At 39.1% G+C, this 23,502-nt stretch overlaps 1 protein-coding gene across 1 annotated transcript; it reads left to right on the top strand.

The window, feature by feature from the left end:
* Positions 1-3,261: 3,261 nt before the first annotated feature.
* Positions 3,262-21,996, top strand: LOC310936006 (uncharacterized protein; the record flags this gene model as incomplete). Its single annotated transcript, XM_083900027.1, has 11 exons — positions 3,262-3,390; positions 4,564-4,729; positions 4,870-4,941; positions 5,030-5,106; positions 5,700-5,800; positions 7,265-7,381; positions 8,647-8,721; positions 19,384-19,522; positions 21,439-21,521; positions 21,628-21,724; positions 21,829-21,996. Exons 1-11 carry the CDS (start codon positions 3,331-3,333, stop codon positions 21,994-21,996), a joined length of 1,155 nt encoding a protein of 384 aa, XP_083756153.1. The 5' UTR covers positions 3,262-3,330.
* Positions 21,997-23,502: the final 1,506 nt, after the last annotated feature.

The raw sequence follows: 23,502 nt of genomic DNA, 5'->3' as shown, positions 1-23,502 counted from the left end.
TTTGTTTTATTGTATTTGTTTTATAGAAATAAAAGCACCCCCCCCCCCCAACAGCCTTTCAACCACTTGTCTCGGCCAAAGTGATTCATCAGCAGACAAAATGTGCAAACCCGCCAAGATTTTCATCTCACATGGCTGGAAATCACAGCCTGCCACATGAGCCCAGCAGTTATTCCTTGGGCTTTGGATCATCACACCACCGTTCAGTCAGGATTTAATAAAGACAAGGCAACATTTTGTGAGATAGGAACGCCCCAGCACTATTTAGTGATGGCCTTCAGTGATATAGATATCTCATTGCGGAAATGTCACCCAGTTAACATGCTCTATGTGACAAAACAGATAACACAAACAGGAAATGGCTTTTTACCCACCTGCCATGTTATCTCAATTATGATTTGATTTAATGTGCCACGAGGTAAAGCCCCCTCCATGTGAGTCATTTCTTTTAATGGAATCACCTTTCACAGTTTGAAAGGAAATGCGAGCATTGCTTCAAAAATAGCAGAAACTGGACAGGGTGAAACAGGGGCAGAGGCATGTCAAAATAATAGGTTAGGGTATACACTCAGCCTGTGCTCTGCTCTCCTTTTTTTAGTGGCTGCTGCCTCCAGAGATGGCACTAATGGCAACGATGGTGTAAAGGTGACCTGGCACTGAAGGAATGGCCTTTCCATGCACCAGGAGTGTGAAGATGCTATGTGTGACTTCAGGGCACATGATGGTGCTGAGCACCATCTCATTTTAGTATACTACAGTATAAAGAACATTTTCTTCCTTTTCTGTTGAGCTGAAGCACGAGGTCACATCGCAAACAGAACTACAATATCACTTTTTATTATTAACTTCTAGTTTTACTGAGAAATGTCACACTATGGCATATTTCACTATTATTCTATCAGAAAAGACAATTTAGTTTTTTGTTTTGCATCTGATTACCTGAGTGTCACAGTTACAACAGAACATCCAGCACACTTTAAATGGTAGGAATGATATAGACTTTTTCATGAGGTATGTTACATGAAAGAAAAAGAGAAAGGTACATGTATTTTCTTTCTTTCTTTCTTTCTTTCTTTCTTTCTTTCTTTCTTTCTTTCTTTCTTTCTTTCTTTCTTTCTTTCTTTCTTTCTTTCTTTCTTTCTTTCTTTCTTTCTTTTTAAAGCAATCATGTGAAAGTGCAATCACTGCTGAAATCTCTGGATTTGATTTAGAGCTTTGTCAGAGATGGATGAAGCCCCGATCTGTGTTTTAGTGAACCAGGGGACAAACAACAACAAGAATGTCAAGGACATCATGACTCACCGTCAGTTGTTGTTTTTTTCTGTTACTATGTTACTGAATCTATATTTGATGAGGACAGACACAACAGACTTGTGTGTTTTGCAAAGGCCTTTCACGGTGAACAAGCCACAGTGTTAGAAAATGAAAACAACATGCATGGAATCACAAGTTTCAACACACATACACTTAAGAAGTTTGGTGACTTCACATGCATGCACAAGGTTTTTGCAGTACAGCTCTGTCTAGAGTGCCGAGACGTTATGTCATCAACTCATTCCACCAGGAAACAACAAATCAGAAAGCTTATGTGTGACATGTTGTGATGATATCACCACCACATCAGCTGAAACTGACATGACAACAGACTTTTTGGGTGGAGGGACAGGACATACTGAATATTCGAGATCACGTTTAGACTGACAGGCCTTAAACTAGTCCAAGGTCAAAGTTGTCTGTCTGTTTATTTGTTTGCTTGTTTGTTTGAATGGCATCCATAAACTGTTGTGGGAAACTACAGTTGTCTGATTGGACCATCCTTCTCTCAGTTCTAATTATGTGGAGCTGGAACATAAGCAAGATGCTGAGAAGACCCTGCATCATTAGGTTTAATCAACCTCGGATACCCTGAAACAAAAACAACACACACACACACACACACACACACACACACACACACACACACACACACACACACACACACACACACACACACACACACACACACACACACGCACACACAGCTGACAGTTGCTCAATACCTGACATTCATCATTTTGGTCCAGCCAGGCTTTTTAATTACTGCAATGAATTCCCTACATGGCTCCAGTCACCAGTCACCTGCTATCTAAACAAGGTTTATTGTTGAGGCTGTGCTTTGTTGAGACACCCTTTAATGGATAAATGTCAACGTAGTCTGTCATTGTGGTGAATATTAAAGGTAAACACATAGAATAGGAGCTAAAATCCAGTTTCATAGTGGCTTCATGATGACATGCTTCTCATATGTTGGACCTGAAACTTGAATAGGCCTGTTTTTTTTCTTAAGCCATTAAACTTTATTATTCAGTGTTCCTCTGGGTTCTGAAATGTTCAAGATTAGTATGGGCCATGGCCAAACTGACCCTCTTTGCAACAAATGCTGTGTGGAAGTGTACATGAATGCTGCCAAATATTATCAGCATGTCACAGTGTCACCGTCCCTGAAAGACCCTCATCGGCACATTTTGGCATGCAACATGTATGACTGCATAAAAACAGCAATTTGCTTATATTACTCATTTTGTAAGCAGCTGCCATGTCCTGCACAAGTGCATGATGAGGGTTCAATTGGCTGCTCTATGAGGAGCCAAGGAAAACACAATCACAACCCCGGTTTCTAATTATCTTCATCTCTTTCTCGATGCAGTTTACAGTTCCATGTGTTAAGCCTATGACCTCCAGTTGGTATTAGGGCCGTATTTCATTTGAATGTGTGCAACATCAAAACAGTCTAACGTGGCTAATATGTTTGTGGGATACAGCGACCCCTGCAGGCTAGTAGTGATACTGCCATAATCCTACATGCACCTTGCAAAAACAGTCAGAAAAGAGGTTATTATTAGAAATGAACGACCAATAAACACATACAATTAAAAGTGAAAAAATAGAATTGGACAATATTACCAATATACAACAACAAAACAATAATCATAATAGTTTTGGTGTGTCACACACAAAGTATATGACACTGGAAATAATAACAATATAGCACACGTTTATTTACATGAAATGTGTCTGTTTTTACTGATTTGAATCAGTAAAAAGACAAATGATAACGTAGACTCCAGTGGTAGGGGATACTACTACTACTACTAATAATATATATATATATGTAAAAAACATGTTAAAAAAACAAACGTAAAACCCCCAAATATATTCTTATTTGCCAAATAGGACGTTTGTCCTCTATCGGCTTCCGTACCCTCACCAGGAAGTTGCTGCAGTTCAATTCATTCCACACACAGCTCATGTTTGTGTTGTCGCATCACTTATAAGTCATTTAATTCCAATATGCGTCGGAGAATTGAACCTCAAGCGACAAGCAACGAACCCGTTAACGCCAATAAAAAGGTAATGTTGTGTTCCCGCTCTCCTGTCGCTGATGTAGCTAATCGGCTACACGTGACAACTCTGTTAGCCAGTTTCAGGTTGTTTGAAACAAACGCTGCTGTTTGCTGCTCGTGTTTTCCTCGTTCTTACACTGGTCTTACAGTATTGACAAGCTTTACACACTAACACATAGCGTGTCTCTCAGTTTTGTAGCGCGAAGACGAACAGAACTCCGTTTACCACATTTACCACATTTATTATGTGTTTTGTATGATGTTTTCTCTGTAATGTTGTTGCTGATATTGCATGTAATCTTTAGTATGTGTTTTACTGTCCCGACCCACGGACCACAGATGCAAATTAGCTATTTAGCTAACTCTGATATAGACCCGGTTCTGTACATGGTCCCTGTCAACTAAACTAATAAACTAAACTAAAAGCTGTACATCCAATAACTTTTTAAAATTATTTTCAACGTAGCCAAATGCACTGTCTTGTTTGATACTCCGATATGTTCTCCACGCTTCTCGTTTGGTTAACCCAGATGATAATCAATGATATATATGATTGGACATCCTGGAAAAGCTGAAACTAAAACATATAGTGCCAAACACATTTATTAGACCTCCTGTCATAAAACAAGGACACACAAATATTTTCTTTCTTCTATGAATGTATGTTCATGTGTAAAAAAACAAAGACGGGTTGTTTCAAATGTAAATCAATGTATGTCAATTTCAGTTTGTGACAACTGTGTTGTTCTACAGTCAGAGGCAATATATTAATCAATGCAACAACACAATGCACTTCTAAATAAAGAGATATAACAATATATTTGACATGCACAATTGAACTGAGAGGAAATGCTTTTGTAATAAAGCTCTTGCTTATTTATATACACATTTTTTGCAGGGTATGATATGACGGAGGATGATGATCCTGGCTGACTTTACAGTTAAATAAGACATGTTGAAGGAGTTGGCAATCAAAAAAAGGCTGAGAATCATGATAATAATAATAATAGTAATCATACCTCTCCAACTGTATAGTTGGAGTAGGACACAAGTGTCTTACTTCTTCTTACTGCTTTTTTTGGACTGGTAATGTTTACCTTAAAGTCACTCTGGATGTGTTACATAAAACATGGTGTATATGTGAGTCCAGATTCCCATTTTTCTTCTTTATGAAATCTAGGATGCAGCGGATAAAACACCTCCCAGCCAGACTGAAGCTAAAGGCAGCTTGTCTTATACATCTGTGCTCATAAACATCGGAAAGGTTTTACTTTTAATCATTGTCATCCCTCCATTCCTCAACTATGCATCACTGCAGAGAGAGGGACAGATGCTGCTTCCTAAAGGTTTGCTTATATAAGTATCACAAAGTCATTGTTCTGTTAGTTTTATTTCATATTTAGGCAGGTTAAATGAACTTCTTTAAGGCAAATGAAGAATCGTCTGTGCTGTCTAATCTCTCGTTTCTTTTTCATCTTCTCTTCAGATGGCCAAATTGTTGATATTAGTTTGGGTCAGAAGATGCATCTTTTATGTAAAGGGCAAGGAAAACCAGTTGGTAATTCATTTGTTTGTTATGTGTCATGAAATATATGCTGTGGCCTTCTTGTGTCTGAGTTCAGCCTAACCGTTGTTTTCTTGTTTAGTCATACTTGATGCTCCGACTGGAATGTCATCAGACATTTGGTTTCATGTCCAAGAAAGTTTGGCCACACTAACAAAGGTGAGGAAAGGTTGAAAATATATATTTAGCACTATATCAAGGCCTGACTTCTGACAGTTGTCTATGTGCTGGTACCAAATATAAATAAAACATAGAACACTCAAATTATTTTTTGCCCCTGACACAAACAGCCTCTCTCTCAATTTTCTTTGTGGAATCATGGAGATTCTGTTATTGGTTGTCCGGGCCATGTAAGGACAGTCCTCTCAGTGGTGGCCACATTATCTCTGTTCAACAAGGACTCAGCACAGCAGAAAGTCAAAGCTGATAGCCTGCCCCATGCATTTGTCTTAAATGTGACCCAAATTAGGTCACTGGCCTGTTGTGGAAGATCCTTGGGGGAAACTGCATCACAACAGCAGTTGCATAAACCACTCCCCACTGCTCTGTTTCCACCTACTTGGTGTATTTTATCCTTCAGTACAACCACGGTACATTTTAATGTGCCTTTAAAGGATAAGGAAGAGACAGATGGGTCATCACTGAATGTTTCTTAAATGTATGTGTAATTGCCATGGTGCTATTAAGAAAAAAAAAAAAAAAAAAAAAAAGCTTACTAAAGCTGTGGTGTCCATGTTTGTCACATTGCTCAGGTTTGTACCTATGACAGAATGGGACTGGGCTTCAGTAAGCGAGTGATGCAGAATGAAACCACAGGAACTGAGAGAGTTTGGGGGATGTCAACAACTGGACGGTGAGAGTGTTTCTTTTTTTGTTTTTAAAGTAATTCCCAACCTGTCAGTCCCTAAAACATAAAATGCTGGTTAATCATAATAAATTCTTGAATTTGGTTATGAAACAATTCATACCAGTAACCAATCAATAAATAAAGGTGTTGGTAGCTCATGCAGTACTGAAAAAACCCAAAAAACAGTCGTTCCATCTGGATCACATGAGTTAGAGGGATGAAAAACAGTCATAGCGGATGGAGGTCAGTGATTGTGTTACCTGTGCAAATGTATTATACCAAGCAAATTGACATGTACGCTTCTGACCAACACTTTATTTAAAATGTGAGACTGAGACGAACGGCACATCACAATTGAGAACCAGCAGATGTTGTGTTGTGGCTTGACAGATCTTTTCATTTTTTGGTTGAATACATTTTTTATTTGGTCTATAAAATATCAGTTGATCAATACCTGGTACAATTTTCTGTTGTCTGACCAGAAAGCAAAATGTCCAAATATATTATATTTGTGGCAGAACACTGTATTGAAGAAAAGTCAATCGTTAACTTTAATTAGCAGCTAATTGTCGAGATAATTTTTTTCCATTGGACTATTGACTATTTCATTAATCAATCTGTCATTTCAATTCTACCAATAATTGCAAGGAATGAATGATGAACTCTAAATATGAATATTTCTCATTTGAATCTGTCAATTATACTGTTGTCAAGTAAAAAAAAAAAAAAAGATATCTATCCTGTTGCACCACAGTACAGTCAGCACTTCTATAACAGATTAAATTTAAACGGGGGATCAATATTTCCTTGATGAAGTAGCTGTTTGGGACTGAAGAGACTCGTGTGTATGGACACCTCATCTATTACCATCTGTCCTCTGCCCTACTCTGCGTCACACTGCTGTGGGATGCCACTATAATGTTAGTTATGTTTCAGCCCTCTGACACGGTAATGCACTTGTCAAATCTGAAGTAAAAGGATGACCAGGTAGGATTTGCCAAAGGACAGTAACCTAGTTTACCTTGGCATCTAGCTCAGAGGCTGATTTGGCCAACCTTTTGAAATGCAAGCTGTTTCCCAGAGTTTAATAACTCAAGGACTTTGATGACTACTTGTCCTTAAGACTTTGTTTTGATTTATTCACAAACCCAGGCCGACAGATGGCTCTAGGTGGAGCTGCGACCTCTCGTATACTGATGATGCTCTGTCTGATGATACAGCATAAGCTTCCTGGTGATTGTACTGTGGTGTTATGAAGTGAATAGGCCCAACATTTCGCTCCTTTAAGCATGTTTTTCTTTTTTCACATCCTAATAAACCTGTTAATGAGCAAATCAAAGATTAATGAGATGTATTCCTGTTTCTCACTGGGAGTCTTTGTTCCACCTAAGTGAAAAATAGACTACCTGGCCCAGTTTGCTAAGTGTCCTGGTTTTGGTGCATATACAGATGAATGTTATTGTCTTCCAGGATGGTGGATGATCTGCATCGACTCCTGCAGGCTGCTGGGATTGCCAAGCCCTTCATCCTGGTGGGCTCTGAGCTTGGAGCACTCAATGGCAGATTCTACGGCCACATTCACGATGCGTAAGTATTGTACAATATGGAAAACTGAGGCTAAATCATTGCATTTGGGTTTGTTGAGCTCAGCTTTTAAACAAGTATAAGGCAAAATGCAAACGACTAAATTAAATGCATTCATCTCCAATGGATAGATGAATGTGTTTGTATCATGGGAAATGTGTAATGTGAAGGCAATATAGGTGAGCATGGTGATGTGGTGTTAACCAGGTACCTCAGTCACAGCAAGAAGGTTCTTGGTTTGAATTCTGGTTTGGTTTAGGTTACTTGGAGACTTGAAGAGTTGACCTTAGGTGTGAATGTTTTTAACTCTGTAATTCGTCCATGAAGTACCTTCCTCTTCCCAAACAGCATTTCTTTCTAAGGTGCTTGAATTGCTCATAAGGTTTTATGCAGTTTTAGCATTATGGCATAACTATGAAGGATTTGTACCCTAGTTTAACAGCTTTGAAGTCATTGTGGTGGTTAAATGGCTTGTTGTGGGGAGATTGTATGCCGTTTCCACTCCTCCTGTCAACCAGCCATGCAAGATCAGGGCTGCAGGTTCAGAATCAGGAATTCTCTTCTTGTGTCTTGCATGAACACACTACACACTCACCCTCCCAGCCACGTACCTGCTACAGGATCAAGTCAGCAATAGTGTTATTTTCTATGAGGAGACCAGAACCAACATTTATTTGGTTCTTACTGCAAAAGGAAATATTTAAAAACAGCACAAAATTATGTTAAAGTTAAAGTTTTTTAAATAAATGTTAATATAATCTCACCACCCTCTCTTAAATGTGCACCAAACCTGTGTGCAAATTTAAAAATGGCCATTTTTTAAAATGTCTTATATACATAAAGTATGTAATAAAGTCTCTCTCTAACTCAAACTTAATACTGAATATTCCAGGGTCCATTCCCTACAACCCCATAACTCAGCTGATTCAGAGACAAGGTTGTGATTAATGTGACAGGTAGCCTGTATCAGGAATGAAAGATTTAGCATTTAATCAGGCACGATGTTGCAGATGTTAAGGGAGAAAATTAAATTGTGGTGAGTGGATGACACGTCTCAGAGTGGAAATATTGCTCCTGGAAGTGGTGTACGTGTGATTATCTGTCTGTGGGGGACACAGAACAGACAAATCTGCAGGACATGACAGAACGATGACTCCATCCATCTCACACTCATTAAGGTCCGGGCCAGGGGGGTAAAGTTGACAAGGGTAGCCAATGAGTCTTGTCTCATCTGAGCGTATTTGTGTGTGTCCTCTCATTGTCCCTAGGCAAGTGACAGACCTGGTGCTGATTGATCCCCTTCCAGAGGACATTTTCGAAGAGGAGCAGTGGAAGGAGTACTGGTGAGTTTATAGGAAGATTCAGGAGCATGTGAAGGACAGAGGTGGGGGGAATAATTAAGGGAGATGGGAGCAAAGGATGAAAGGAAAGAAGAGAGAAGATGGCAAGATGATGGAGCATAAACTAGAAAGAGATGTGAAAAATCTTGATTCAAAAGATTGAATAGAAAAACTTGGAAAGGAGTGAAGAGGATGATAAGTAGTTTTGAAGGGTATAATAGAGCTGATAAAAAGCGAGTCACGGGGAAGAGAAAAATACAAAATTAAATGTATGAAGAAAGAGAGGATTAGGATGAGGGGAAGGCAGATGGAACAAAGACAGAGATGCGAGCGTAATTCACGTATCAGGCTCCAAACCTCTCCTTCTATTGGTTTTCATGGTCATAATGGCTTGATTGTCTTTGTTGGGTGGGGCTCGTTAGCATGATTAATTGGAGGCCAAAGAAACTCATTAGCTGATTGCACTCTTTCAGCATGAAAGACATGAGTCGAGAGCGAGGGTTGTGGCTGACTGACAAAGTGTTAACACTGCTTTAAACCTCCAGATGAGATCCACGTCAAGTGGTGCTCATTGTCACATTGTACATCTCATTATGCATTAATTATCATATAAGGGGGTGGGTTGTTATTAATAACTAGAGTGTAGAGGAGACATGTTAGAAGTGTCAATTATGCAAAAATGATCCTGTGAAAACCTTATATAATCTTGTAAAATATTTGAAGGCGACAACAAAGCAATTGCTCCTTAAGGATGTCCACAGTAAAAGTTCTCACTGGCCATTTACATCCAACCATATGATCAGAAAAAATAATTAATTAGTCAATACTTTTTGCCTTTGTCTGATAATAGCATAGCACCTCTTTATTTTTTAAATCAGCTGTTTTTTTTCCCTGGCCTTTTCTCCTTATGATGAGGAGTTCATCACATTAGCATGTTTTACTGTCTCTCTTCGCTTTGTACCAGTACATTGTTGCTGCCATTAACAGAGCCGGGGCGGAGTGGTAACACAAAAAGAATAGAAGAATCACTGACTATACCATTATGACTCAACAGAGGTTTCTCTTAAATTAGTATTTAGAAATTTAGAATGAGGACATTCTTATGCATTTATTGTGACATCCTTTTGCTACATTAAGAGGTTTAACTTTGACTTTTGCATAATTTGTACCTTCATATCTACTTTCCCTGATGTCTCAGAACTTGGGGGCAGTAGATAAAATAACTGTTGCTAATTTTCGGGTTTGTATATGATCGCTTACTTACTTCATTTGTCTTTTAAAGCTCTTAATGGTTTGGCACCATCTTATCTCTTTTCACGCTCCATCCTGAGCTCTGACGTCTAATAACAGGCTGCTTTTAGATTTTAGTGCCAAATGCCCGACTAAAAACCTGGGGCGATCGGGCCTTTTCTGTAGCTGCCCCTAAACTTTAGAATGGGTTACCATGGAAATTAAATCTGCCCTCAAATCTGCCCTCGCTTTTAAAGACCCACCTACTATTCTATTATGTGACTATTTTACTTCTATTTTTATTGATTTTATGAGTTATACATTTTATGTTGCTGTGCCTTTAAATCTGTAAAGCACTTTGGTCAACCTTGGTTGTTTTTAAATGTGCTCTTGTAATACAGTTGACTTGACTTCATTTAAGATTTCCTAGACTTTGCTAAGTATTTATCATGATGACATAACTAGTGCTGGTGTCTGTTAACGTACGTTAACGGCGTCAACGTTGACGCACGTAACGTACGTTAACGCATGATGCGTTTCCATGACGACTGATGCGCTTGACGTGACATCATGTTTACGCGACTTCCAATTGTTAAAATTAGTCTCTAAAGTAACGCTTAACTTTAAAAAAAGAGGCACACATATGCAGTACACAGGTATGCTGGTTATTTGTAGCGCTGCTCTTTTCGTTTAGTAAACAGACCACTCCAGTTCGACTGTAGGAGTGCTAACCGGCGCTAAAAGGAGCTTATGCAGCTAGCGGAGCTAACTGGTAAATGGTCCCTGGATTCCTGGGTCGCGGCACGTAAACATGACGTCACACGCGTCCTTTTCCAGTCAGACTCGTCATGAAAATGCATCGTGCGTTAACGTGTGTTAACCTAGTGCCCAGCACAAGGCATAACAAATTTTTTTGACCTTTACAAATTAAATATGTTTGCCAACTTGTTTGTTCTTACTGAAATTCATCTCATAGAGCACATGTGTCAAACTCAGGGCCCGGGGGCCAGATGTGGCCCCCCACATAATTTTATGTGGCCCGCGAGGTCTATGCTGCTTTAAGGTGTGTGTTGACCATAAACTACATTTCCCACAATGCATGGCAATTGTTACCCATGAAGTGATCATATTAAATTTAGATTGAAATATCCACAAATGATCCCAAAATGTCCAGGAAGAGAAAGATTGATGCAGATGGAAGGCAGTTTCAAGAAATATGGGAAGGTGAATACCGTATTTTCCGCACTATAAGGCGCACCGGATTATAAGGCGCACCTTCAATGAATGTCCTATTTTAGAACTGTTTTCATATATAGGGTGCACCGGATTATAAGGCGCATAGAATAGAAGATATTGCAGACAAAGGTTTGACTGGGGTTGCGTTATGCATCCACTAGATGGAGCTGTGCTAAAGGGAATGTCAACAAAACAGATAAAGTCAAACTTTACCAATTGATCCATATATAAGACGCTCCGGATTATAAGGCGCACTGTCGTTTTTTGAGAAAATTAAAGGCTTTTAAGTGCGCCTTATAGTGCGGAAAATATGGTACATGTTTGTGCTTCAAGGTGAAAAAACGGTATGTCTTTCGTGTTATGAGGCGGTGTTGGTCGTCAAAGACTACAATCTACGTCCGCACTTTGACACCAAACAAGGAGCCAAGTATGCCAAAGTTAGCCTTCAAGAAAAACAACAAATTGTCAAAGAATTAATAGGCAAAATGCGATCGCAGCAGAATGTGTTCACAAAAGCATTAACCAAAAAACGATGCGGCAGTGAAAGCTAGCTTTACTGTGGCTGAAGAAATCACTTGTGCTTCAAAGTCTTTTTCTGAGGGTGCGTTAACATTTAGTTACATTTATTCTGTCTTACAGTTACATCTGGCCCTTTGAGGGCAACCATTATGCTGATGTGACCCTCAGTGAAAATGAGTCTGAATTGAAACTTTCGATGTTTTTCATTCACATAATCCAAACGTTTATGCAGATTATATTTATCATTATACGTGAGTATCATCTGCACATTATTTAACAGTCAAAGCATATCATTGAGAATTAACCTTCATCGGTTTTTAATAATTTGAATTGTTTGTCAAATTAATTATTTGAAGATATTGAAGGAACATTGTAACTTGTGTGCACAACCGCTTTAATGCTAGATCCTCCCAATATTCGAAGTAGTGATGGTTGCGGTGGACCTAGTTCTGTCAAGATAAGTAATGTGCTAATAAATAATTTATTTTCTGGTGATTTAGGATCATTGGTTCAACCAGTGCAACTCGGGGAGTTATTATGGGCTGTGATATGACCAAATGTGTTATGGGAGAATCAAATAATAACATTTTTAGGATTGACTGGGTGACATTTGTTCCATAAACCAATAGTTGCTCCCAGTTAATGCAAGTGTAAGTAGAACCTGATAAGAAAAAGATCCCTGAAAATGGCCTAATTTGTACGTGACTCAAAGTGGAGCAGCCGCATTTATCAGGGGTATGTGTCCAATTATCCTCTGATTAATAGGCATTCATTTTACAGAGTACGTGACAGTGTAGTCACAATCCAATTACTCTATGGAGAAGCTACAGAAAAATGAAATGAACCAAAAACTCTACATTTACTCTGTAAAAAAAAACCCAACAATTTTATCATCTGTGTCGGATTATCATGCTGGAGCCAAAATAGAAACGGGGATGGGATATGACTGCGTGATGATGCTGAACAACAACACGCATCCTGACATTCCTACATCCCAGTGTCATTGGCATCGTTGGTGCTGGCATGGCTTTTCTTCCTGTTGTCTCTCTTGAAGATATGGTTGTATTAGCTGTCAGAGGTTTTACAGTGTTTGGTGCACAAGATAAGTAATGCTGAGGGGAGAAGTGCTGCACCTGAGCAGGATTGTGAGGAGACTGTATCAGCTTTGCACTGGGACTGGAGGATTTACACATCAAAGACCTGCTCATTAACAGAGGCTCACTCCCAGAATTAGTTTGGCTACATCCTACAAAATGATTTGCCATCATCTCCTGAGAGTGATTTTTTCCGTGCGTTTGCATAGACATTCACTTGTGTGCGATTCGCTCCAAGGGGTCAAATTTCTTATTTGGGATTTTCCTCTGCAGACATGGTAGCATGTGTCTCATTTCCTTGCAGGCGCAGATAATGCTTTCTGATGGAAAAACCAAGCAGAGGTTCTAGCTTCAGAGATTATGAGAAGCCCCAGTGTATATCTGGATAAATTACATTCAAAGAATTGAGAGCCATGCCTTTGAGTCAACCTGCAATGTCAAACTCTTTGTTTGAGTAGCACAATCAGAGAAAGCTCTACACGTCTTTACTGCAGGATCAGCTATAATAATCTCTACATGATGGACCTGGTTTTATGCACGTGTTCTGTTGAACAGCCCTGGGACACAAATGGCTGTTTCTATAGCTCTCCGGAGTCAGTCATGCTGAACAGCGCGGTATTCTTATGGTCCTACTTAGTTGGTGTCATGTTGACTCTGGCTAACCTGGGATTGTCTTTGCCAATCAAGTAGAGTGAACATATAGAGGATATACTGTTCTTTCTATATTGTTATAAAGACGACAATAGGGTTTGGCTTTGACTATATTTGCTCCCTGTATATGTTTTAAATAATGTCTTGAATGCTGCCCTGTGGAAAACCCATTTGCATTGCACCAACACTACTGTAGTTGCCCTTTGTTGTATTTCCACACTGAGGGTCAAGCGCAAACTATTAAAAACATGTGTCTGCATACTTTTGTCCACTTTGAGAGGGTGTTTGAGAAGTATTAGACTAATTTACCCCATGGGGAACATATTTGAGCAGAGAGCAAACACAGTAGGGAATGCTCCTCACAATGAATGCTGATTGATTGGCAAACTGTCTGTTTTAATGCACCATTACTGTATGTAGTGTGACTCAGTTCTCATTTCTTCTTTCTGCCTCTCACTTCGTGTCAGTGGTTGGCTTTTTTTTTTTTTACTATAATTCGTTTGAGTTTGATGCTGAGACACAAACCTTTTACTTTTTGTCCGTGTAACATAAGAATTTCACGTGTGACGGCTTTACGTGATGCTTTTAAGTGGCTGCTGAAAAGAGCATATGAGGTAATAAGTTTCTCATTGTGTGCCTAACATCTGCGGCTGCAGGCACGGACAGATGCCTGATTGAGTTGCGAGTCCCAAAATGAAAACAACGCTTTCTGTCCCATTCATCATCCTACCTGTCATTAATATGCTCAGCAAGGCCTGCACACAAACACACACATACGCACAGTCCTAATTACATAAACATTTATACAGGTGCATACTGTACAGTGTGTATGCACCACACACACACACACTCTCAAATTAAACTCACAGCTTGCTGCTGCATGTAGCAGATAGGCATATTTTGCAGCGCTGCACACCTGGAGCCCACTCTGTATGACAGGCAGCGTATGACTGTCACTTTGACTGACGAGTGCTCAGAGTCTCACTACTGCTGCATTCCCTATGATTTATAAACCAGACAGAGTTTAATATCGAGGCCGAGGAGGAACTCTCCCTTACCCACAGCATTTTGTTCAGGATAGATTTACATACATACCTGTGTCATCGTCCTTTCCTCTCCTCTCCTCTTGCCGCAATAATTTCTAAAACATATCAATTATACTTAGATGGCACACTATTTAAGTGACAATTACGCAATTTCTGAGCATTTACTTGCCGTCTCTGTCCCTTCCATCTCGGTCAACAGTATCAGCCAGTGATGACATATCCACACCCCCACAGCGTATTCCATTTTACCTTGTTCAATAACCCAGTGGAGCACATCTCTGCTCTAAAGCCCTCCAGGAATCCTCAGCAGAGATTGGCAGCAATCACCCAACTATGGACTGACGGAAAAAAATAGTGAAACATAGTAAAAGTTAGGACGTCAAGAAATAAACTTATGTATCCAAGAATGCTGAGTTTTTTAATAGAACTCAATGTAAAACATAAAGTGTTGTAATGTGTTGATATAAATATAGACTGTATACCATTAATCCCATTAATAATATTGCACAATAAGCAACATACTTTATGCCGTTCTGTGGCAGCCTCAGTGTAAAAACACGACTAGGGTTATAAAACACAAATTCCATATGCATTAAGTGTCATATGTGAACAAGCCCTGCTGTATTTGACCCTGCAGGCTGCAACAGCGTGTGATTCATTATGCTACTTACTGTGGCTCGGTAATGTGGCCCCCAGTGTGTCAGCCTCGTCCCTCACTCTTCTCCTGACTCAGCTGCACCCCCACCTCCTCATCTGGAGACTCCCAGACGAATCAGGAATGCCAATTAATTGTAATTAGAACCACTGTAAGCGTAACTATTGCTGTTATGCTCCACTAATGAAGAAGGTTCTGCCACGGCCCCTGTGTACTTACCCCAGTGTAATCTATAGTATTGATGCAGGGAGGAAGGCTTCAAGGAGCAGGCTGGGAATGTTGGATATGGTGCAAGAATGACACCTTGTGTTGATACGACGTATTGCTCCTCTGAATTGAAATATTTCTGATTCAGCCAATTTAACGTACTTTTCACAAAACTAGTCCACATCTCATATTTATTTAATTCTTTAAAGATGAGTCAAGTGAAACACAAGTAGCCTTGATTGTGATAAGTATAATTTGTAAGAGGATCTCATTTCTGTTCTGTGTCCACGAAGAAGAATGCCGCTCTAGTTTTTGTGCTGTACTTCACACACGACATGGTAAAAGCATGATACTTTTATGTAATTGCGTTTTGTGTGTTTGTGTGCTGTAAGGATTTTATTTGTGCAGCTCTGCCTGTTTTCCGAAGGTCAGATTGAGCTCGTTGTAAAGGTGTGTTTTACTGTCACATATAAAACCTGTGGACAGAAGGATGAAAATGTCAAATAGGATCAAAGAAATCTGTTGAGTAAAGTTCCCTCTGTTTATAGAATGCTGAAAACGAGAGCAGTGGGGTAAGTCTGTCTGTTTTTTCACCAGTTTTCACCTTTCAGATTTTGTTAGAAGTATAAAAAAAATACCGTATATTAGCTGGGGAAATGGCTTTTCTTTCCTCACAATTGTTACAGTTTCACATTTTCATCACATTCAAAATGATGTGGCTTGTAAAATATAAAAGAATCAAATTATTGACTCTTGTATTCTTCAAAGTTGAGGTGATGGGAACCTCCAGTGTGGGCTGCCCTTAATTTTTTTATTTATGTATATATATATATATATATATATATATATATATATATGTATATATATATATATATATATATGTATATATATGTATGTGTATATGTATGTATATATGTATGATTTTTATTTTTGAGTTAAAGCTGAAGACAATGGTTAATTGTGGTTTTAACAGTTGGTAAACAGACACAGAACAGAACATTTCAATACTGAGGTCAAACATCCAAAACAGTTATACATATGTACAAGAATAAATATAAAACTTTTGTTGCTTTTGAAGAAAAGTATATTATGATAAAGATTGTTGTTGTTTTATTGCACAGCCCTATGTTTCTTATGCACAGAGCCTCAATCGGCCATGTTGGCGGATTTGTCAGCCATGGCCATGTTTTAGTGCAGTAATAATTTAAACCAGTTACTACCTGGGTGCATTGATTTGAAGATTTGATTATACAGTAATTTTCTAGTCCAGCTTCATGTAATAGTCCATGTTCAAATGTTCTCTACTCATTGTAATAGTTGGCAGAAGCTCATGTAATAGTTCGTGTTTTGTGTGTGAGCAGGATCTCAGGTAACTGAGGCCCTGCATATGAAATGAGATGATAATGAGGAGGAGGAGGAGAAGGAGGAGGAGGGGAGCCTTATCACTACAGGGCCAAATTCCAACAGTGAATTGCGCAGTTGTAACAAAAGTAACAGAGCATCCATTCAGCCTGCACTAATCCAGATGGGAAAGTCAAACAGCAGAAAGTCCACAGCACAAACTCATTTCATCACTTTATTAATTTAGATATTGCCTCCGTGCTCCTGTGGGGAGAAAAAAAAAAGAGCCCCTCTGAAATGACCAACATCGGTGAGGCGTTTTGCTCTACATGGTTCCCCCACCTCGTCTCCTCCCGTTATCTGTTTAATTCATCCCACCAATCTTGGCTGTCTTTACCCACTAAATTTCCCTTTGACACGCATGCCTTGCTTCGCATAATCCTCACTCCGAGGCAGAATTAAAAATGGAAAAAAAAAAGAGGAGGGAATAGGACAGGTGGCTGGAGAATCCTTGAAATAATGTTCAATGCCAGACCCAGGAATGATTTGACCAGATGTAAACTTGGGGGCTGATAGGCAGACTTTTTCCACCCCCCTTTATTTTTGGAATCAAGGAGTATGAAAAGGGTGACAGGTGGAAAATGTGCAGAGACTGAGAAGCACAGTAAGAGTCAGGTCAAAGAGTTGATTCTAAATTGTGGTGCCAGAATGACTTCAGGGGGAAATTGTGGCAAGGAAGATGAAAATGTCAAAACATCACTCTCTGGAGGTCTGATTTGAAAAGTTTTCTCTGTTTGCTGAAGACTGAAAATTACAACAGTCAACCCCCCCTCCCTCCCATGGCATATCCATTATTGACCTGTAGAGACTTTCTTGTTCCATGAATATGGCAGATAAGTTATCTCATGCAGCCATTTGTTGCCGTTGAAGCACCATTCTCTCGCTGTTTCTGTCAGCTTTATCTGACCAATCAGTGCTGACATGCTTTGCCGGAGGAGAGGTGGATATTTCGAGCCACAGTCCTTCAGGTTGCAGCAACGAACCGCATCAACAATGGATGAAACGGGTTCTTTGACACTTGAAAAGTGTATGTTTATGATGAAAGTTTGATATGAGCAATGGCAACGATGCTGCACTGAATTCCGCCTGTTGTAGATAGGGTACATGGGCTCTTAAAAAGATATTTTTAAGAGCCAGTATTAGCAAGATTATTTTGTACTAAACTAAAAGCTAACATCACCAAAATGTGTATAATGATAACAGACGGGTATTTAGCATATATTGCCACATATCATGTCTTTTGAGTTAAGCATATTATGCTGACAACTGTTTCTGTTTGAATTTTTATCAATGTTTTGAGTATCAGGTATTAAGGAAATGACAACAGTTAAGCAGGGATTGATAGTTGTCAATGAGGTAGGTTAAAATAAAGTTGAGAGAAATTGCAGGAACACAGGGACATGGTGCTACTTGTCCGGCCCAGATAAGGAGTAAGACTAAAACAGAGATGAGTGTCTCCTGGTGCACGGGGGCTAATCAACACTGTGTTGGCTGAATGGCAGGTGCAGGTGCAGGCTTCGCGGGTGCGGCAATGGCGGCTGCAGGCACGCGGTACTATTGATTGGGCTCCACAGGCTGAGACCAGCCAATTCAGAGCACCATTGAGCCGAGACCGATTGGGCCTCCTGAGTTACAAAATCCCACAGCTCTTCGTCTTTCATCTGCCAAAAAAAAGAGAGCGAGAGAAAAAAAAAGAAAAGCTACTTGTCATTCCCCAGGCAAATGTTTTCAGAGAGAAAGTTTGAAATTTTGGGTTGAAAAAGAGTCACGGTGGGCAAATAAGATATTGGAACCTACTCAAATATCTCTGTAATCATACAATCAACCTTGTTGTAATGACTGCATTTATCATCTACAGTTTCATGTCTGAACATCCAAGTAGACGCACTAGTAAATTTGATCAGCAGTTAACAAGTGACAATGCTCTTCATGGAGCTGCCTTTGGGTCTGTGGTCATTTAAACATCTTTTAACACGCTGTGTATGAATTTAAGGATCACTTGTCTCTTTTTAGCTCTAGCAGGTGGCACTTGTCGGTGGAAACGCTCTGATGAAACGCCCTCTAGGATGTTTCTTTGACAGACGAACAAAACTACTAGATGACAAAGGCATTTAGAAAGTGTATTGGGGAAGTATTCCCCTTTAACGTTTACTCTATACCTGCTGAATGTGTTAAATTTAAGCAAGTTTATTTATGTATTAGTCGACAAATTTGTGGAACACCATCATACTATTTACAAAATACAACATAGCTCTATTAATAGTAATGAATGCAGTTTATAATGGGGTAGTTAATAAACTATGTACTACTATAAATAGTGAGTCTGCCAGTTGTGGTCACAAAGAATCAGAATGCTTACTATATTATATCAGTGTTGTGGTTTTAACTTGCTCTACCACTCCTGGTGGGTCAAAATTATGTGAAGCTTCACCCACTATTAGTTTAAATGGTGTAGCCTCAGTTTTTCTCATATTAAAATTTGATGTACATATACTCGAGTGTCTGTATGTGTATATATATGTATGTATGTATATATGCATATGTATATATATGCGTGTATATATCTATATATATATATGTATGTACATATACAGTATGTAAAGTATATCTTTTTGTTTTTGTACAGGTATGGTAAGCTGCTGCCGTCATTCCAAACCAGACAGTTCTCAGCAGCTACAGGCCTGAGTCGCATGCTGATAATCCTGGGCGCAATTGAACCAACTGTCAGTGGCGAAGGCGTCTCAGAGGAGGTCGTCCAGCGCCAGGTCAGCATTATGTGCACAAACACACAGTTAAATCACAATGAAGCATGTCTTAAAGGTTGTGACAACGATTCTTAGAAAAAAAACTTGCACAGTAGGTCAAGAATAATTAATATACATAATCAACGGTGTAAAAAAGGTGTTCTATTTGCAGAGATGGTGAATTGTTTATAGTTTAAAATAAATTTTGTTCTCCTAGACTGAACATTTCTTGCATCTCCTTTACATGAATAACAAATTATGGAAGAAAACCTAATAGTAGTACACTTGTATTTTAAATGTAAATGCACCTTTTTTGCTCTACAGCCACAGGATGGTGCTAGTGCTAGAATAATCATGCCTCCTCCTCAGTAGAGATAGGAGTGGATTATGATTGCAGGCGCGTTTGTCTTCATATTGTCAGAGACTGTGAATTTGGCATGATATGACACCAGACATCCTTTTTTTAAATAAATGAAAATTGAACTCATTTCTGGGGCTGACATGACGCCTCAAATGCACTGCGTCTTTGGATGCCTTCTATATTGTAAAACTCAACCTTTTGACAGGTCATACAGTCTGCGAGGAAACGGCTGTTAATATAAGCTACAAGGTCTTCGCTGTGTATTGCAAATGGGTTTTTTTAACTGCTCTGATCTGCTGTGAATCTCTTTAAAAGTAACATATGGTTGTGACACTTGTGTCTGTCTTAAAGGCCTGTCCTCATTTCTTTTTCCTTGCAATGGGGAAAAAAAAGCATCCCAGGCAGAAATAGAGTAATTGACTGTGGTGATGAACAACAGCCAATATCTAGGGGAACATGAGGCGGTGCTCTCTGTAGAATGATTTTATTTTAGCATTGAAGTGAAGGTTCTAAACATTCATGTAAAGTCCATTAGGGACACCCACAGAAAGAGAGATTATTGCAGAGGAGCTCATGTTGTAGCCGTCTATTTCATAGAAGCCATAAAATCCTCCTATACTTTCTTTTGTCTCTTAATTTAGAGAAACAAGTCACTCTTTAGTGGCACTCTGTGAGTGCTTAGTGACATCCGTTTAGTCTTCAATGTTTTTCCACAGCTGTCTTCATGATGCAATGACGCCTGCATCCGGGTAGAATGTGAACACTTCGTTAAGACGCCTTGTTCTCTGCTGCCAGCCACCCACGATTTGATGGCAGTAGTGATGAGGGACCTATTTCAGCTTTTCAAGTATTACAGTTGTTGCCAAGGAGATAAGGACATCATTGTGCTTGAATTCTCCAAGGACAGAGAAAGGTTTTGTAGACAGGCTAGTGAAGGTTACAATGTGTACACGCACACACAGACACAGACACACAAATGCTCACTGAACTCAATAGAGCATGCAGTCCATTTCTCAAGGGCATGTTCTGTAACCACTGCTTAATTGAACTGGAGCAGAATTGTTTGCTGCTATGTTAACGGCACCAGAGCTATTTGGTCTCATCACATGTGGGTGATGCATACAGTTAAAGGGGTCTTCTCCTCAATATAAACATTCACATCTATGCTGGTAGCTTGGTGAACTTGACGTGTCCTGGGCTACAGAATCAGGGAACCAACGCTAAGATTTCAGTGATAAATGTGGCTGCAATTTCTTCTGCAATACCCACTGCAATCATATTGTCTTGGTTTAGCAATGCTTTTTTGTATTTTTCTCTAATTCCCATCTGCAAGGAAACCTGAACATTTTAGTTAAGTGCACCTGATTTAGTAATACATAGTTCTCTGGCAGTGTATGACGTATACATCAAGTATTTTGTATTGGTAATACTTTATTTTTTATGTTTTACACGTGTATCCAAGCCAATCATTGCTTGTCCTGCTTTGTTTAACTTTTTCGTGTAAGCCCTCATGAAAGCCCTCATATTTGATGACTGATCAGTCTTCTGTATCTCTCTCTCTCTCTCTCTCCTATAGAAATACCTACTAAGTAACCCTGCCCATCAAAGCAGTGCTGTGGATGAGCACTACTTTCTGAATGAAAGTGCTGCTCAAGTAAGGTATGCCGGTTTTCAAATCAACTGTTCTGCTACTTTAATGTGGAAAGTGAAAGTCAGAATGAGCAGGGAAATGTTGTGTGTTTTCCTGTGTTTTGACGTCATAAAGGGACATCACAAAGTTTAAGCCCCTCTCCAGCCAGGTGTCAGTGAGCGTGATCACTGGAGATCACTTTGACGAGCAAATACCAGAACACCTAAACCAGGTTAAGTTGTTGATATATGAAGTCTTGCACAGTGACTGAACAATATGGTGATAAGTGTTGTGTGTCAAAACCCCCATATTAAATAATATTTTCCCCTGCACCAGATGGTAGCTAAGCTTCAAAAGAAGTTTCTGGAGGAGTCCTATCCATCAGCCAATCACATTCACATTAAAGGAGCAGACCGACGAATGATCTACAAGAAGCCATCTGCCATCATCCAGCACCTGCGGAGGATAGTGAACAAGCAACAAGCCAAAGAGCAGAGGCAGTGACCCAAAATGTAACTATAACCCAGACCTAGACAAGAGAGTAGTTGAATATGTTTTAAATATTCAATAATAATAATAAAAAAGGAACGGTGTCTTTCCCTGATACAATCTGTAGATATTGTCTGCTAAGGTTCTTCAGGTAGTCCATTTTAGAAAAAATATTTTTGCACTGCTTTTTCTCATTGGAAGCTTTTTAATTGAAGATAGCTAAAGGGAATTTGGCGTGATGAAATACTTGCTGTGGAATATTCAGAAAATCTAATCTTTCACATTGTTATTCCACTCTCTTTACCTGATTGGCCAGTGCCAAAAATTAATGCATTACTCCATATCAATCTAAAGGCCACACATTTCACTGCACAACCTGATTCTTTTTTATCTCATCCGCTTCTGTCTCAATGCTCTGCCATGTTATATAGCCCCAGGCAACGGTACATTGAGTTCCTCTGTCTGCTGCATCAGCTTCATCATTTGATATATGCATATAACTGAGTTACATTACTATCTAGACACAAAGCCCCATTTTTAATTGTATAAATTACAAACAGACAAATAGAGCTAGCAAACCCAATTTTGTATTTTTTTGTCAACAAATCTTGATGTACCTTTGTGTCTGTTTTTTAACTGGAAGACATGCGCTGTGTGAAAGAAAGGCCGGACGACATTGGTTTATCCTGAGGATTTAAGTTTAATTATGACACCACATCAAAATAAAAATTTCCAACAGATCTGGAATTTAATTCCATCCATATACATGCATAGCAACAACGTTTTAAGAAACATTTTCTCCCATAATCAGGACATTGGAATGATCATTTTACATCAGTATCCCCACTGACCTCCCACCCTTCTTGTTCATCAGCAATAAACGTAATTCTTGTACAGTTTCTTTTTTTTCCCTCTGGGGTTACAAATAATTATATGCACAGTCCCCATTTCATAATACTGCTTTCAGTAATGTTCCCCCATTTACAAAGTATTGCATTGAGAGCAAATTGCAAAAAGGGAGACCAAAGTGTATCATCAAACAGAAATACGAGTACTATACAAGAATGCTGCCATCCTCATGAAAACATCCACATCTGAGTTGAAGAAAAGAGACAGGGACAAACAGCCACAAATGTTTGCAAAGCTATGTGTATATGCCAAAATGCAAGATGCAGGGTTGTGCCTGGTCATTACACCCAAATGGTGCTTTTTAAGGCAAACAAGTCATTAGTAGCAATCTGCAAGTGACATTTTGGAGATATACAGAAACTGGTACAGCAAATAAGAATACACAAGTGCCTCAGTAGCTATTTTTGTGTCTAAAATGCATCTCATTTTTGTATTGTCTATTGTTTCATTGAGCCTACATTACAGTGTAAACAATATGTGTGCTACACAAGAATGACTATACAATAACATTACAAACAACTCTGATATAAATTTCATTTTGAATTTAAATTAAGATCACTACTCCTATTAATACTGATTGTAAAATAAATTAATGTGAAAGTGGCACCAATA

Source organism: Microchirus variegatus (assembly GCF_963457635.1).
Source record: "Microchirus variegatus genome assembly, chromosome: 1".
In the NCBI taxonomy this organism is placed as follows: domain Eukaryota; kingdom Metazoa; phylum Chordata; class Actinopteri; order Pleuronectiformes; family Soleidae; genus Microchirus; species Microchirus variegatus.
Note: the sequence above shows the minus strand (reverse complement) of the source record. Positions and strands in the feature narration are given on the sequence as shown.